The 17,848-nt window shown below is 56.4% G+C and overlaps 1 protein-coding gene across 2 annotated transcripts; it reads right to left on the minus strand.

The window, feature by feature from the left end:
- Positions 1–5,090: 5,090 nt before the first annotated feature.
- LOC127035146 (proline-rich protein 36-like) lies at positions 5,091–17,366 on the minus strand. 2 transcript variants are annotated; one of them, XM_050924640.1, is made up of 5 exons: positions 16,860–17,366; positions 16,016–16,070; positions 12,020–12,180; positions 8,708–11,323; positions 5,091–5,413 (listed from the first exon to the last, which is right to left on the minus strand). In XM_050924640.1, the coding sequence occupies exons 1-5, from the start codon at positions 17,290–17,292 to the stop codon at positions 5,331–5,333; spliced, it is 3,348 nt and encodes a 1,115-aa protein (XP_050780597.1). In that variant the 5' UTR covers positions 17,293–17,366; the 3' UTR covers positions 5,091–5,330. The 2 variants fall into 2 exon arrangements, with proteins under 2 accessions (XP_050780597.1, XP_050780596.1); XM_050924639.1 differs by lacking the exon at positions 5,091–5,413 and adding an exon at positions 5,560–7,176.
- Positions 17,367–17,848: the final 482 nt, after the last annotated feature.

Here is a 17,848-nt window from a genome sequence, read left to right on the forward strand (position 1 = left end):
CACCAATCGGTTCATATTTCTGGACCTTTTCAGGATGGGAGGGGGAGGGCAAAGCTTAGGACAGCTGAGAGATGAATCATGCTTTTGGGAGGGGGCTGGGAGTCAGGACTTCTGGGTGCTGTGCCTGGCTCTGGGAAGGGAATGTGGGCTAGTGGTTAGGGCGGGGCCTGGGGGTCAGGGCTCCTGGATCTGTCCCCAGCTCTGGGAGGGGAGTGGAATCTAGCAAGATTATTCCCACTTTAGAGAGAGGATGATCAGTGTTAGATCAGTAGCACAGAGCCCAGGAATCCTGACTTCCAGCTGCCCCTCTCTCCACTAGACCCCACTTTCCTCTCAGAGCTGGGAATGGAACCCAGAAGTCCTGTGCTTTGGCACCTCCCTCCCCCCCCCGCAGCCTTTGGGGAAGCAGATTGTTAAGGAAGGAATGCTGGCTTCCTGTTAGCCCAGCACTGAGGGTCCAGTTCCCAGAGGATGGAGGTGTTTCCTCTTGTGCTGACCTCGTCCCAGGTAAGAGTTTGGGGGCAAAGGGTTTGAATTTCAACTCACCTGACTTTGCTCCTGGGGGGCGGAGGGGGAGTGCTAGGGAACCCCTTGGGGCCAGGGCCCTTTCTCTCCCCATGCTCCTGAAGGCTACTTTGAGTGCCCCAACCAGTGCCTGATTGTTGGAGGTGCTTTCTCCTCCTGTTAACCCCAGTGCCCCGTGAGGGGGTGCCGTGCTGCAGGGTGGGGGCTCTGTATGGGGCACTCTCCCTTGATGGTCAGTGTGGGCCCCAGTGTCACACCAGGGGCCACCTTGCTGCAGGGAGTGGGGCAGAAGCTCAGCAGGGGGTGCTGGCCCCAATAGACAAAGGCAGGATCATTACTCCCATTGTATAGGTGGGGAAACTGAGGCCTGGAGTGTTAAGTGACTGTCCCAAGGTCCCGGGTGGAGTCTAGCAGAGCTGGGAATTGAATTCTGATCTCCATAGGCCCCCTTGCATATCTGATTCTGCTGGGCTCTGCCTAGCCCAAAGGGCAGGCAGAGCAGGGGGTGTCGATCTGTGTGGCTGTGGGAAGAGGGGTCTAGGGAGAAATGGTGATCTGCTGAGCTGGGTTTGTCCATTGGCACCCCCCAGGCAGTGTCTGTGCCCCCCGCAAGGCACGCGAGCTCCCCTCTGACAGCGCTGGGGTGGGACAGAACCCGCCCCCGTTGTGGAACAGCAGCGCTGCACCTGGAGCAAAGTTCGAACTGTTGACCACCCATCACAGAGTGGAGGGAAGATGAGCTGGGGCTGTCCCCTGGTGGAGGTGGGGTCAGGTGATTCTCTCTCCCCACTGCAGGGGGGAGAGGAAGCTTGTGCCTCTTCAGCTGCCCCTGATGGCAGCTGCCTTCTGGTGGGGAAAACAGAAATTGCTAGCCAGGGCCTCCGCCCTCCTGTTCCACCAAACCTCTATCCCTGCGCTAGGAGCACCCACTGGCTAATGCCAAGGAAGGTGGAAGAACCTGGCAGATCTCATTCTGGGCTCGGGGAGAGTGGTTTAAAGCGTGAGGTATAATATCCCTGCCAGAGAACTACAATTCTGTAAACATCCAAGTTGGGGCTTGGTGCCCCTGGTTCCATGGAGGAGGAGGAGGAGGACAGGATTAGCGGGCGGGGACTTCAAAGAGCAAGAAAGCAAAACTCTGCTGCAGAAGGGATCTAGGCCCAGATTCTCACCGGTGGATTGCAATGACTTCCTGTTGATTTCAAAGGGAGCTAAATCTTTCTGACCATCCAATTTATCCAACAATACCAGCTAGCAAACAATAATCCTTAGCTCTGCCATAGCACCCTTTACAAAGTGATCAGTATCATATCCCTGCTTTATAGCTGGGGAAACTGAGGCACAGAGCAAGGAGAGGACATGCCTGAGGTCACCCAGCACAGCTGGGACTGGAATCCAGGTCTGTTGGCTTTGTCCCTGTGAAAAGACTGGGAGATCTTTACCTGCTTTGGCAAAGCTTGAGCTATCTAAGTGCCCAACTTAAGATGCTGCTGTGGCCTGTATCAGTATGGGGATGCTCATATTTTCTGAAAACCAGACCCTCCCCTCCCCCACCCCCCTCTGCTGCCTCTTTGAGGCACTGTTGATTAACTCCCCATCCCAGCAGGGAGTGTTCCTGTGCCAGCTGTGGGTCACCCAAACAGCCTGCACAACAAGAAAGAGATGGGAGATCATCACTGGCCTTAGGGGATCAGGGAAGGGGGAGTGGAAGAGCCAGTGGAAGAGCCAGTGCAGGTTGGGAAGCATCAGAGGCTGAACATTTTATTACAAGTTAGAAGATCTTTGCTGTATTTTACTCTCACTGTAAGGAGGTGGGTTTGGAGATTCTTGGATTGGGAATTAAGGGCTCATCACCAACCTAAAGAGAAGCAGCCCCAGTCTAGTGCAATTCTCCAACCCAAGGGGGTTCCCATTCAGCAGAGTGTGACCTCAGAGAGGCAGGGGGTTAGAGCAGGAGTCTACGGCTATGAGGTGTGAAGTCATGTTGCTGCTCAGCTGCCAGCGGCTATGACCCTGTGGGAGCTGTAGCAGCCCAGCTAGTGTGGGTGTATTTACCTTCTAAACTAGCTGGTGAGAGAGCTTAGCACCAGTGGGGCAGTTCTCTGATAATGTCATCTCACTGGGCAGCTGTGGTCAGAAAGGCCAGGGACAGAAAATACCATGAGCCTATGCTATAACCCCATGGGGCACCCCCTGCCCCCTTGAGCACTGTGTGCTGCATTTCAGGAACAACATGGATAGGGTGACCAGATGTCCTGATTTTATAGGGACAGTCCCAATTTTGGGGTCTTTCTTATATAGGCTCCTGTTCCCCCACCCCCTGTCCTGATTTTTCACATTTGCTGTCAGGTCACCCTACAAAGGGACAAATTGAAGAAAGTCCAGAGAAGAGCAACAACAATGATTAAAGGGCTAAAAAACATGACCTGTGAGGGAAGATTGAAAATGTTGGGTTTGTTTAGTCTGGAGAAGAGAAGACTGAGAGGGGTGGGAATATGATCAGTTTAAGTACATAAAAGGTTGTCACAAGGAGGCAGGTGAAAAATTGTTCTTAACCTCTGAGGATAGGGCAAGCAGCAATGGCCTTAAATTACAGCAGGGGCAGTTTAGTTTGGACATTTGGAAAAACTGCCTGTTGGGGTGGTTAAGCACTGGAATAAATTGCCCAGGGCAGTTGTGGAATCTCCATCATTGAAGATTTTGAAGAAGCAGTTAGACAAACCACTGCCAGGGATGATCCAGTTATTGCTTCAGGTGCAGTGGCCTGGACTAGATGCTCTATTGAGGTCCCTTCCAGTCCGGTGAGGTCTTTTCTCCACAATTAACCTGTGGAACTTAGTGCCAGGGTGATAGCCTAAAGTATACCCAAGTTCAAGAAAGAACTCGATTGGTTCATGGAGAATAGGGTCAGTATTGGCTCTTGGCCAGGGATGCAACCCTCTGCTTGCATTGATGTTAAACCCGACTGCCAAAGCCAATGTCCAATCACACATGCCTTGGTCTGTACACTCTCCCTGAGGCTCTGTCTCCAGCAGTGGCTAGTGGGCAAGATGGATCATTGGGCTCACAGTAGCTCAGCTCTATGCACCTTGATTGATTTAAAGTGACCTCCCTGGAGGGACTCACAAGGGTCTTAAGCTGCAGCTGTTGTGTCAATAGCACCTCACAGAGGTTGTGAGACATGCTTGGCTACCATCAGGCCCAGGGCTGTGTCAGTTCACTAGGGCATAGGAGGACCACAGAGGCAAAGAGTGGGTGTGTTAGCCTAGACTAGTGATGCTGTCTTGTTAAAACAGCAAGGGGCTGGTACATGAAAGGCCATGGGACTAAGTGATCACAACAAGTGTTTCCCACATGCCCAGCCCTAGCCTCAGGCCTTCCCTGCCTCAAGACAGTGCTTGGACAAAGAGGATTTTTTGATGGAGATTAGTAATAGCCAGTTATTACTAAAAGCTGCTGCTTGTTTGTGAAGTCTCAACTTCCTCTGGTTGAGTTCAGGCCAACCTTTCAACAACATGGTGTAAAACAGTTCCCAAGGAGGTGGAATATCCCATTACTGCTCCCTTGCTTAGGCACCTGTGAGTGAGAGGCAGTTCTTGGGTCAAGCATGGCTCCTGCTTTCACCTTGATCATGTGAAATCATCTACCACAGCTATTACTGGCCTCTGGTGAAGCCAGTGACCTGGCTGGAGCCTGCTACATTCTCGGAGAAGCTGCAATGGTGCATACAACCAATGCATCCTCCCCCTCTGCTGCCAGCTGCTCCAAGCCTGGGTGCAAGATCTCTGGAAGCAGGGAGGCAATAGAGCCTGCAGGTCAGGACACTGCATTCTGGTGCAAGCTCTATCCAGTTTCTTCCCCTCTCAGCCTGAGTTTCTCCTCCCACCCTTCTTAGGGATGGCCTAACTGTGCAGCACCCAGACCCAGGGGGCTCACTCTCAATTAGGGCCTGTTGGGATTATAAACCTTGGGTCATCAAGTCTGAAAATTCAGATACTGCCATGTGGTGGCACAGAGATCCCCTTCCCCACTCCATCCTAGGGCATGAAAGGAAGATGCCAACACCTGAGCAGCATTTTTAATTCATCTTTATTAAAAACCTAGTGTCTCTTAAAAAAAGCCACTGCTATTGTTTAAATGAGTTTCCTGTTCACAGTTTGCTATGTTAGAACAAAACCAGCAGGGGACACACTTCACTGAAAAGGTCACTTGTTCACCACAATCACTTGCTCCACCACAGCTAGGAAGGCAGCTAGAGTCTGTACAGTTCACAACGACACTGTTACACACAGCAGCAGGCTGTGGCTCTAGGGCAGGTAGGCTGAAGAACCATGTCCCTCTCCGCAAGACGCGGCCTAACTGCACAGACACCCATGGACTGGGAACAGCTGGGCTCTGCGATCCCAGTGCTTTCCCCTTTGAGAGCCAAGTGTTAGAGAACATAGGCTCATCCCCTTGAAGTCAGACAAGTCCAGATGGCTGAGGGGCAGCAGACTGCACAGAGTTACATGGCTGGCTTGACATCTGGCTCCTCTAAGCTTCAGCAGAGTTGTGGCTAGGCCATCTCTCCGTGGGCTGAAGTCATCCAGCAGCCTTGGGGTTCCTCCAGCAAGGAGCTTCCCAGGGAACTTTATGGAAAATGCTCAGAGTTTGGTGCCATCCGTGGCTCACCTGAGGGCCTCAGTGGACATGGAGAAGAGACCCTTGCTGTGCTGAAAAGCACCAGAGAGGCCCCTCCCATAGCATCCAGCCCAGTGCCTCCCCTGGAGCCAAGCAGCACCACAGAGGGAAGTAGGGCAGAGCTGTTATCCTGGAGATGGCACCAGTGCCTTCCTCTCTGCCACCAGGAAGCTTGACCTGGGCAGAGTATTCTTGTAACCCAGCCTGCCTGTCGACACAAGGGGTGAGCAGCTAGGGATTGCTGGGGTGCAGGGCTGCCACACATGCCCCCTTGCCACAGGCTCAGCCCCTGCAGGAGAGGAATTCCCAGCCCCCCTCCAAGCCTCTCTACTCCCCTATGAACCTCCCCAACCCCCTGTACCCAGCCCCCACCTGAGGAGCCAAGCCTTCAATCCACCCCCAGGCCTCTTTCAGCTACTGGAGTTGTGGCTGGCCAGCAGCAGTTAACAGAGACAGCAGATTGTGCATAAAGATACACCCACAGCAGCAAAATAACCACACCCAACCAACCCCACATCCTCACAATGCAACAGCTGGAACATGAGCCAAGGCGTCTGCTGTCTTCCAACACAGCAGGCAAATCATGTCAGAAACCATGCCCATGCATGCAGCACACCCCCTTCCCCATTGTCCATCAGCCCAGCTCCAAGAGCACAGAAGGAAATTAGAGAACATTCATTGAAGAGTTAGGTCCAGCTTTAAGGCCATGTCCTTCTTCCTCCCCTCCTCCTGCCGCAGGCTAGGCAGATCATAGACTCAACTGACCCACCATGGCCCTGAGAGTGTCTCTGAGGGACAGAGGTGCTGGGCAAGGAAGGCCCCACCCCCCATGGCTTCAATTCTTCCAGTCACACGATGGGTGGTTGGCACTGTTCTCCTGAAGGAATGAGGCCTCCTCTAGCAGTGGGTGGGAAGGAGGTGAAGAGATGGGCATGGCTGTTTGAGAACTGGCTGGAAACTGCCAACCCGTTTTCCAGCCTCTGCCGAAGAACCTGTAGATTTTAGATCTCTTATGGAGGCCACCAGGGCTAACAAACTAAAACCGTCTCTTGGGAGACCAGGTATGTGGAGGACAGGGGCTGTTGTGGGATCACCCCACCTTACGGGGAGGAGGGAGGTGTTGTAAGAGTTTTGCCCATCCTGCTGTTAACCCTCCACCCCTTCGGCTGCAGGATCTGGGAGCTCTATGGAGTTGGGGAGGGGATGAGAGCAGAATTCAGACATTTGAAACTGAAGTCAAGGACTCAGGGGAAGCACCTAAACCTCACCCCAGCACAAGTTCTTCCAGTGGCTGCCTCTGCCTAGTTACAGAGCCTCAACTTGGGAAGCCACTTGCTGCAGTGTGGGCCAAGAGGTAGAAGGAAAGTTCTGCATGGCTGGATCAGAGGCACTGACCACCTCACCACGCTTGGTCCCCCAGAAAAGCCAGGGGAAGGAGAAGAGCAGATCACAGCAGGGATCTAAGCCACAACAGGCAGAGCCTTCACCCAGAGGACGTGTGGGAAGGAGGGGGTGAAGCCGGTGTGGGTGGGGGAAGTCAGTGGAAGGTCTCCACCTCCACCACCGTCCAGTCGCCCTGGGGAGATGAGACATCCTCGGGGGAGAAGCTGGTGACTGAGGTGATGCTGGCCCGAGACTCATCCAATGGTGACAGCAGGTCTGTCCATTTTCCGAGCTCCACCTCACTCATGACAGGGGCCCCTCTGCTCCCCACAGGTTCCTCTCCACTGGAGGAGAAGAGCAGAGTCCGGCTGATCAGCTGCTGCATGACAGTTGCTTGGAGGCTGCCCAGGTGCAGGGGGGCCTTGTCACAGGGGATAGCAGGGGGGAGCTGGCAGCTCCCATCCTCCTCCTCTTCTTCTGGCACCTGTCCAGGAGTCTCTGCGCCTCCTTCCACCTCATAGATGGTGGAGAGGATTTCAGGGGGGCAGGGCCCCCAGGAGAAGGGCACCAGGCCAGCCCCGCTCTCACCTACAACAGGGCACAGGAGCACGGGTTGGAGAGAACTGCCCATGGGAGGGGTGTCAAGACGGACGAAGGAGAGACAAAGGGCACCAACAGGACAGACTGGCACAGGTACACACACACAGGCAGGGAGAAGAGTCCAGGCAACATCCAGGGTTAGCCCATTTGATACCACCCCGACCAGGCAAGATGCCCAAAGTAGATTGAACTAGGAACTGGCTCCTGCTTCTCTGCCTAGGGCTAGATCTTTGGAATGCCTCCATGGCAGTGATGCCCAGGAGGGAGGCATGGTCTTGAGGGCAGTATCCTAAGCAGAGCAGCTAAGGAGAAGGTTAGTGGCAGCTCCTCTGCTTCTCCCCTGAGATGCTCTTTGCTGGGTGGAGCTACTGTTCTGTAGTGAGTTGGCCAATGGATGCAACATTGCCCGCTACCGGCTGAACCAGAACTGCATGTCTGGGTCCTGTACTGCAGCTAGGGACCAGGGGTTTAGCACCGAGGAGGACAAGAGTCTGGCAGGAGAAGCCTAGATTAGGTCTGTCTTCTACCAGCCATGAAGCTTTGATTTAAACACAATGCAATGGAACCAACCTAGGCACAGCATCCTTTGGCTGTAAAAGTTATGTCTCCATGGCAACCATATCACTGATGATGAGCACCTGGAGCTGCCCATAGAACTGGGTCTCAGGTCATGGCAGTGGCCTGATCTCTGGGCTAGATCTGTCCAAGGGAAGGTACTACAGCATCAGGTGCTCTGGTTCTCAAAAGCTACGGTCTGTGGACCCAGGAAAGTTCCCTTGGACCAAAAGGTCCAGGAGATGAGGGCTGGTGGGGTCTACAAAAATCTGCCCACCACATGGTGGTCCAGGGAAGGCTCGAGATGCTCTCAGCCCCATAAAGAACTTCCATGTGATGGCCAAGCTATCTCTTGGAGAACCCATGGCGACAGAAGGACTATGGCTAAGACCAGACGTTCTAGTCTGCTGTGAGACTACAAACCAACCAGTTAAGATCTCAGCCATGACAGATGGCTGCTCCCTAGCCCCCACCCCAAATCTACTTGGCCCTGCTGCCAATCACCCCCCCCCCCCATCTCCCCTCAGCAGCCCAGGCTAAGGGAGGGGTGGAAAGAGTCCTGCACAAAAATACAAAGAACAGGCCAGGAGGTCAGATCCAGATAAGTGACTCTTTATTCAACGTACTGAAAGGCTAAAAAAAGTTTGGCCCCCAATCTCCCACCGCAAAAGGGATGAACATTAAAACACAGACGCCTTCCCCCTAGGTGCCAGTGATCATGGGCAAGAGCCTGGCATTTTTGATCTAGACAGAAAAACGTAGGCTATGACCAAGGGACTGTACAGAGACATCAGACCCATCTGGCTAGGTGGGAGATACACGGTGGGGGAGCAGAGAGGGGAGAGGAGACACTGATGGGGGAATTCCCTTCAGCAGGGGACACTATTGCACATGACTGAGTTAAGCTTTAAGGTACCGCGGCGTTGGCACTTGGACACACACAGCAGGCTCCTCTATACATTACCTGCCGCCGGGCCACGGGGAGCGGTGCCATAGGGCTGGGAGGCCGGCTCCTCCTCATCCGCTGGGCCCATCTGCAGGGGGTGCTCCAGCTGGCAGCCCCAGTCCCCGGGGAGGGAGATCTTGCCATGCTCTTCCACCTCAGGGAGGCTGGCCGGCTCCAAGCCCTTGGGGATCTGGTCTCTGGTGCTCTCGGCTGAGTGCTCTTCGCTCTCCAGGGAGGAGAGGCCAGGGCTCTTTCCGCAGCTATCAGTGGAGTGGAGGTGGAAGGCGGCATCGAAGGAGGTGGCCGAGTTGGTGGAAGCTGGTGTCCCGGTGCCGGCATCACCCGAGCCCAGCTCCTCCGACTCCTCCAGGGATGGCTTGTGGGGCGGGGAGGGCACCTGGCACACCAGGGGCTTGCCCATGGCAGGGAAGCCGGGTTCCTTCAGGAGGTCTCCATCCAGGTCCCCCTCCTCCTCAGAGGACACTGTGGGCTCAGTGGGCGGGTCACCTAGAAGCTCATCTGCTGGGAGGGTCTCTGCCTCGTCATCCCCCTTGTCCATGTGGATCCCCAGGTCCTGCTCCCCTGGCAGGTCCTCCAGGGGGCTGCGGGGGAAGCTCTGTTCTAGCTTCTCGTCTGACTTGGACTCCACGCCGGAGCTGCTGTCGTAATCCCGCAGCTCCTCCGGGGTGCTGGTCTCACTGCTGCTCTTGCCGGCCAGGTCGGGGCCACTCAGCGTGCTGGACTTGGAGGAGCGACTCTTGGACGGCCCTTCCGACTCGGCGCTACTGGACGACAGCTGGCCCAGGGGTGGAGGGCATTGGGCCGGCTCCTGCAGTAACTCCAGGCTCTTCAGGGGCAGGCTCTGAGGCTTGTGCACGGTCACCTCGGGACCCAGTGGTGACTCCCATTGGGCGTGTGGCTCCAGGTCCTCCAACACATCAGCCCCACCCTTCAGTGGGGGCTCCCCTTCCATGGGCCCCACCTTGGCAATGTCTCCAGGAGAACCTAGGCGAGTGCATTGCAGCTCAGCTTCCTCAAGGCTTCTTAAGGTGACTCCGGCCAGTTCAGCACCAGGGAGGGACATGCCAGGAGAAGTGACACTGGGTTGGACTTCAGGGCCCTTGCTGTCCTCACGGAGCTGTTCTGCAGGGGGAACAGCCTTCTCTGGCTCATGCCCTGCACGGACGGGCTCTCTGCTGAGCCCCTCTATCAACTGGGAAGCAGCCACTGCCTCCTCTGTACTAGTCACTCCTTCGGCATCCAGATCCCCCACCTTTCCAGAGCCCCTGTGAGTGCCCTGGGGTCCTCTCTCCAGGGGAAGAGCATCCTGGGTCTCCTGTCCACGCCCTGGCAGGGTTAGAGAGACACTCCGGTCCCTCTCCTCTCTCAGCTCCACGGCTCCTGGCTCTGCCACATCATCTGGGGAGGAACCCTCCAGGCCAACCCGAGGAAGCGAGTCTGTCTCATGCGTTGACCACTCTGCCTTTGGCTCATCCGGCATCTCTTCCTCCCGCTCCCCTCCTTGCAGAAGCTCTGCCAGGTGCTTTGGTGACCCACATGGAGATTGCTGTCCCCCTGTGCCACCCCAAGGAGCCTCTTCACTGAAGGGCAGCATCTGGGAGGCCCCAGCTGGGCAGGAGGAATCCAGCTGGGCTGAGGCCAGGCAGGTCACGTCCTGAGCCACTCTTCCTTTGCTTTCTGGCCACAAGTCCAGGTGCTCAGCAGCCATCAGGGCTTCCTGGCAGGGCAGTGGTTCCCCCTGGGCTGCTGGGCCAGTCTCACAGGGGTCTAGAAGCATAGATGGGGTGTCCGCCAGGTTCTGCTCTCCCTGGGGTTTGAGTGTCACATCGGGGAGCTCTATGTCTGCTGGCTTTGGCCCCCAGGTGCCTGTTGGGGGCAGCATCTCCCTGGGAGGAGAGCCCACACCTTGTGGTGGGGAGAGACCAGTCAGCTGCTGTTCTCCAGGACAGCTCTCTTGGCAGGATAGAGGGTTGGCAGCCACCAGCTCTGGGCCAGATGAGCCTCCTGCTTCCTGGGATGCTCCATCTCCAACCACCCCTTCCAGGTCCCTGGCAGGTGTTTGTTCCGCTCCTGGCACCTCTGGCCTATAGCTCTCAGGAGCATCCCCATCTGCAGGGACCGGCTTGAGCAGAACTGGTCCCACCTCCAGTGTTAACTCTTGCTCATCCAGAAGTCTCACACTGCCCTCAGGGGTTGCCCTTTCTGGGCCAGGCAGGACATCAGGAGAGGCCAAAAGGACATCAACAGCAGCTTCCTTGATCTCTCCCTGTTCTGGGGAAAGCAGCTTTTTCCTGGGCACAGGCACTGGCTCCAGGTTGTAGCTAGCCTCCTTCTTAAGGGGCTTCTTGCCAGGGCTCCCAGCGGACAGCCTCTTCGGGGTGGAGGCTGCTGCTCTCTGTGGGGTGGCAGGATGGCTGCCCCCTGCCTTGGGAGGGGTCTTCGGCCCCTTTGGCTTCTCCAAGGCCTTGGGAGTAGCAGGAACTGGGTGGCTCTTGGGCTTGGGCTCTGCTGGGAGCTTAGCTTTGGCAGTCTTGGCCGGGCCAGCAATCTTGTTGAGGGTGGGGTTTGAACCCGACAGCCGGGCCCTGGAGACGGGGGCAGCTCTGACGAGGTCTGTAAGGGACAAGAAAGAGGTCAGGTCTTAGGGCTAGGCCCTAGACTTATAGCCAACTGGAAGTCCCTTCTGTGGTAACAGCACCCTGGGAAAGCCACTGACTCCCACTAGAGTGGCCCGATTCCCACCTCACTCCATGGGGCAAGGATAGAGCAGGCTTTAAGCCATCTTGGTGGTGGTCCTAGTGATGGCCCTGTCCCCAGAGTAACAAGGAGCAGCCACGGGGCTGCTCCAACTCATGTGCTGCCTTCGGAGATGAGACTATCCTTAGTGCAGTGCACTCCAGCTGCATCCCTAATACCCAGGGCTGGGAGCAGAGCCTTGGGGCCTGCTCCATGCTGGCTGGGGTCCCCATCCCCACAGCATGGTGGGTCGGGGGAGAGACTCTCAGAGGAGCTGAGTCCCAGGCAGCATGCAGGGGCACTGGGGTAACAAAGTAGGAGGTGGAGCTCGTTCCTCAGACATCCCACGCTGCCCTTTGCTACAGCAGATGGGCCACCCCCACTCCTGCCTAGAGTCGGGGCAGCCTGGTGTCCTAAGCCGGCAACCTACGAATACACCTCGCCCCTTGCCCCATGGGATCCAACCAGACACTGAATCTCAGAGGCCTCGGCTGCCCACACCATGGAGTCACCGTAGCTTGCTGGTGTCAGATCTAAGCCCCCAACCAGTGCTTAGTCAGGAGGCGCCTGTACCTTTCTTTGCAGAGGCGGTTGTGTTTTTCTGCTGCTGTGGTACTGCTGACGCCTGGCCACCAGGTGGCGCCATCTGCTTAGGTTTGGCCACAGCTGGTTTGTTACTGATCAGGGCTCTGGCCGAGACCAGTGTGGTGTCCTTCGTCCCTGGAGCAGGGGGTCTGAAACCAGAACAGAGACGGGTGAAGAGACAGAGAAGCCACCATGTGTTTGTCTCATGCAGTCAATAGAGACAGGTCCATGTCACACCCTGAATACCTAGCTCTTCTACACACTTCTCCCACAGAGCTCAAAGCCCTGTTCTCCCCACTCTACACAATGGGAAACTGAGGCACAAGGCAGGGCAGTGACTTGCCCAAGGTCACCAGCAGAGCTCGGAATAGAACCCAGGTTGCCTAAGAGCCAGTCCTGCGCTCTGTCCACCAGAGGGACTGAGCGGGTACAGCCCAGGGGATGCCAGGACAAACTCCCCCAGTGCACACACTGCTGTACCAGAGGGACTGCGCAATAGCAGCCTGCAGGGATCTGAGACGGATGTTCCCCATTCTGACTGGCTGACTCCTTGCTCCCCGACTAGCTCGAGCAAAGGTTCCTGTCACTGTAGCATCGGAGCACCTCACCTTCTTTACTGCTGTTACTCCAATGTACCCAGGAGGGGAAACTGAGGCAAAGGGGACAAAGTGACTTGCTCAATCTTGCACAGGGAGACTGTGGTGGTGCTGGGAACTGAACCCAGGTGTCTTGAGTCCCGAGCTCACATTCCAGCCACTGGGCCACCCTTTCCTTTCTGCACCAAGAGGCACTTGGTCACCTGCCAAACAAATCCAAGCTATCTAGGCCCTTTGCCAGCACAGCCCAGCAGCTTAGGGCATCTGAATGGAGGCCACATTCTGCAAGTAGAGGCTCACTCTTTGGAGAGCTCTGACTGGTGCCCCTCATCACCCCCTTTGTCTCCCAGCTGCAAGCCCCCTTGGCAGGCAGGATGTACTGCTGCTGCAGCGCCTCTGAACACAGCTGCTGAGTCCATCGGGCTTGGGGGTACAGTAAAACCCCTTCTGAGCCACAGCCGATTAGCCCCACCAAATCCACACTGAAGGGCAGCTTGCCAGGCCTCCCCCCAGTGCTGGGCTCAGGGACTTGAGAGAGAAAACCTGAAGAATGTTTGGCATCACAGCCAAAGCAGAGTTTCCCGCTAACCTGCTGGGTGCGGTGCTGAGAGCCTTCTAGCCCAGGGGTGGGTAAACCACGGCTTGCAGGCTGGATCTGGCCTGTCAGGGCTTTGGATCCGACCCCCAGGATTGCCACTCCCATGGCACCACGGGTCCTGCGCCACTCCCAGAAGCAGCTGGCATGTCCCTGTGGCCCCTGGGGGAGGGGTGGCAGAGGGCTCCGCATGCTGCTCTCATCTGTGGGTACTGCCCCCCACAGCTAGGAACAGGGAACCGCAGCCAATGGAAGTTTCGGTGGAGGGACCCACAGGCAAGGGCTGCACACGGAGCCCTCTGCCCCCTCTCCCCCGGGGGCCACAGGGATGTGGTGCCGGCCACTTCTGGGAGCAGCATGGGGCCAGGGCAGCCAGCCTGCCCTGGCCCTGGTGTGCTGCTGCCACCCTGGAGCCACTCCAGGTAAGCAGCACTGGGCCAGAGCCTGCACCCCGAACCCTTCCTGCACCCCACACCTCAACCCCCTTCCAAGCCCCCTGCTGCACCCTGCACCCATCCTGCACCTAAACCCCCTTCCCTGAGCCCCCTCCTGCTCCCTGCACTCCTCCTCTGTCCCAACCCCCTGCTGAGTCCCTTCCTGCACACTGCACCCCCTCCCACACCCCAACCCCCTGCCCCAGCCCTACATTCATGGTTCTGCATGCAATTTCCCCACCCAGATGTGGCCCTCAGGCCAAAAAGTTTGCCCACCCCTGTTCTAACCCCACTAGCGCACCGGAAAACAAAACTAGCTGCTCAAGTGAAACTGACAAGCTTGACTCATCTCAGGAGAGTGAAATTGAGCAGCCAGCACTAACTGCAATGAAAGACACTCACCCCAGTCACATCTCTGCTTTCATCCCTTAAATGCCCCACCTGTGGTCCTTTGCACCCATGCAAGAGTGCTACCAGACTAGAACAGCATCTGGTCTGTGTGGCAGTCCAGAACCTCTCATTGAGACTCACTGCACTTCCCCCAACCCCAGAGCTGCCCGGGGGGGGGGAAGTGGGGCAATTTGCCCCAGGCCCTGCAGGAGCGCCCACAAGAGTTTTTCGGGGGCCCTGGAGCAGGGTCCCTCACTCACTCTGGGGACCCCAGAAAACTTGCAGGGCCCAGGCCCCTGGAGCTGCTTCTGCTCCAGGTCTTCGTGGCATTTTGGTGGGTCCTTCCATCCCGGGACCCCACCGCCGAAGTGCTGGGTCTCTGCTGAAGACCCCAGGCCCCCTGAATCCTCTGGCGGCCCTGCCCTAGTTTGCTTATGAGAGGAGGGGGACTGGAGATAGGGGACTGGACTTGATGACCTCTCAAGTTCCCTTCCACTCATAGAATCTATGATCTCATGGGGCTGTGTCAAAAGCTTCACTAAAAATCAAGATACATCATGTCTATGGCCTTCCCACCACCCACTAAGCCAGAATGGGTTAATGGATTTTAAGTGAGGGTGATGACCCATTGATACAGCTCCCCAAAGGATGTGGTGGTTTCTCCATCACTGGAGGTCTTTAAAAAAACCCAAGCCTGGATGTTTCTCTAAGGATGCTCTCTAGTTCAGCCACAGCTACTGAGTCAGGGGACTCCTGTGTTGTGCAGCACGAGCACAGCTGTCTCCTCTAGCCTTCCATGAAGAAAAGCAGTAGCTATTTCTTGTCATCCCTTTGGCTTGTTACACAACATGAAGAAAGCCCCCGTTGGGGCCCAGATAAGCCTGTTTTCCAACTATGCACAAAACACGCAGGGCTAGTCACCTCGGGCCTGCTGCTCTAACAGCTTTCAGAACCTAGGCACTGTGGGAGCCAGTGGTCTCAAGGGACACTGGCCTGTTCCACGTGCTACAATTCCCACCATCTAGGCTGCATAAACACAGGCCAAGCAACCCACTTGGTGCTTTGTGCATCAGGCAGGTTCATGTCTATCTGAGCCAACGCATCGGCTGCAGAAAGGCATCCAGGCTCAGTTTAGAGGGATGGAGAATCTCCCACAGCCCTACATGAACGGGCCCAGTGTTCTCAGGGCTAACAATTCACACTTCATGTCTGATCCCAATTTGGACGGCTTCAGCCTCATTGATCTCATTCGGACTTTGGCTGCTAGATTAGAGAGTCGTCTACCACCAGAAATCTTCTCTCCCCTTAGGGCCACAGGGATATTTTTGTCTCATGGTATGAGAAACCACAGTTCATCTCCAACAGGCGGCATTTACTGAACCCCAGACAAGCCTCCACTTAGCTTGTGTCCCACTTCTGTCTCTGTTTACCAGGGACCACTCCCTGCCTGGAACGCTGCGCAGCTCAGGGACATCTAGTGGCTGAACAACATACTGCCAGCAAACATCCCACCACTCACTAATTAGAGAGAAAATTCAGAAATTAACACAGAGTCTGTTTCTGTCTCATCTCAGGCTCTCCCAGGAGCTGCCTCTATCTGGGACTGTTTTCCTCTGGGAGTTCCCCTAGTTTCAGGGACTCCTGCAACCATCCCTTCTCATACTGTTTAGTGTGATTACAACTGATCACATTAGATCAGGTACCAGACACACCCTGCACGTGGGTCATGGCGTTTGCTACTGCTTGTTGCTCTAAGCAGGCTGGGGATTCCAAGGGCAGTGCCTTGCCTGGTCAGGAGCTATTCCACATGGAAATCTCATCCAGGCCCCATCAAACGCCAGCCTTCCCAGCCCCACCATGTGCCCCCCTGCTGGGCATCCTGGGGCAGGTTCTTTACCCAGCCCCTCTCATGTCTTTTCCCCAGAGTATCAGCAGCCAGCGTGCAGCCGCAGGCAACTCCATACCATACCTGGAAGGCTTGGCAGATTCTGGTTTCTCGGGCTTTGCTGTGGTCGACTTTGGGACTAGAAACAGGAAGAGAGACAGAGACAGCTTCAGTGCCAGGAGATGTGAGGTTACTGACGAGGCAACGGAGCAGCTGGGTTAGTGCCAGGGGAACGGGACTACCAGGCTATTCCCAGCTCTGGGATCCAAGGAGTCAGGGCACGCAGGAGGGGCAGCGCCAGCTTGCCCATCAATGCAGTTGGGCAAACCTCCCTGGAACAGGATTCAGGCTTGGCCCCTCCTGAGACTGGCTTCTCTGGCAGAGAGGCTGGACCCCATGTCCGTGGGAGGACAGGCACCATGAGCTGCCACATTCGCTGCACGCACGGGCACGGGCCTCTCAACCACCCTGGCTATCACTGGTGCAGGGGAAACCAAGGGTTCTATCCTGCTCCCCCAAAGCCAGGTCAGGGTGTGGGTATTGGAGGGGACCAAGGGGACCCTCCCCTGCTAAGTCCTTTACCCGTTGCCCTGCCCCTAAAGCAGGATACTATAGCTCCACAGTGAGAGCCCCTGCTCCAGCAACTCTCCCCCCTTCGGCTGTAGGGAGATTCCCCTGCTATCAACCTACAGGGGCCTTAACCACCCTGGCTCAGGACAAGGGGATCAGGAACAGGCCCTAAGGCACCTGTAGGCCTCAGAGATCCCAGCCTGGTGCCTCCCACAAGGGTTGCCAATTTGGGTTGGACGTATTCCTGGAGGTTTCATCACATGATCATCTTTAATTAAAGATTGAACTTTTTATGTCCTGGAGACTCCCGGACAATCCTGGACCCTTCCTGCTGCTGGCAGGAAGATGAGGAACATACCCAAGGCCATGGTTGGAACCGGCATCTTTCTCACACCCTTCAGCTGCCCGGCCTTGCCTGGCCCAGCCTTCTCCGGAGGCTTTGCCCCGCTATCACCTGCTGGCTTCCTGGCCACTGTTTTGGCCGGAGTGGGCTTGGCAGAGGTAGCACCAGCTTTGGGTGCTGATGCTGCCCCTGGCAGCTTCCTCTGCGAGGCTTCGGCCCTCGGGGGCACCCCATTGCTGAGCAGCTTGGAGCCACCACACGGGGCTGTGGGTGCACGGGCATGGTCAGTCACAGGCCGCCTAGCTCCAGAGACGGGGGCCGATCTCACAGCGTTCTTGGCAGGCTTGGGGTTTGCTGCAGGCTGCCCCGCTGCCGCCCCTTTCCCAGCGGTTGCCGTGCCATTGGTCTGGGGAAGGGGGACCCCATTGGCAGTAGCTTTGCCATCCATCTTGTCCCACCCAGGTGCTGGGGGGGATCGTCTGCCTGCGCCGCAGTGATGGAGAACAGCCAAATCCTCCTCTGCCGCCAAGCTAGGACTGAAAGAGACAGACGTTAATTGCAGAGGGACCAATTCCACCCCACTCTGCAGCACTGCCAACTCAAATTTTGCCTCCCCCGTGCTGAAATCACTACTAGTCCAGAGCTCAAACCTACTAGCCAGTGGCAAAGCTGAAAGATCAGCCCCCAGCAGCACACCAAGTCAGAAGCCCTGACCTCCTCAGACCCAATGGGAAAGGCCCATCCACACACTTTGTCCATTGATCCCTGTCTTCCCTAGCCACTTCTGGCTGGTAGCATCTGAAGCATTCCAAGCACCAGGAAGAGGGGATCTCTCCCACCAGGTCCCCTCCCCCAATCTTAGAGTGTCTTCATCCACACCCTCCCCCACGCCCCCAACAAATAACTCCAGCCCAGACATCCTCCTCCTGCTCAGCCTTGCCAAGGGGCACAAAGCAGAACGTGCCAATCACTTTCATGGGTGCCCATGGGCAGAGCAGCTGTGA

Source organism: Gopherus flavomarginatus, chromosome 16, assembly GCF_025201925.1.
Source record: "Gopherus flavomarginatus isolate rGopFla2 chromosome 16, rGopFla2.mat.asm, whole genome shotgun sequence".
In the NCBI taxonomy this organism is placed as follows: Eukaryota; Metazoa; Chordata; order Testudines; family Testudinidae; genus Gopherus; species Gopherus flavomarginatus.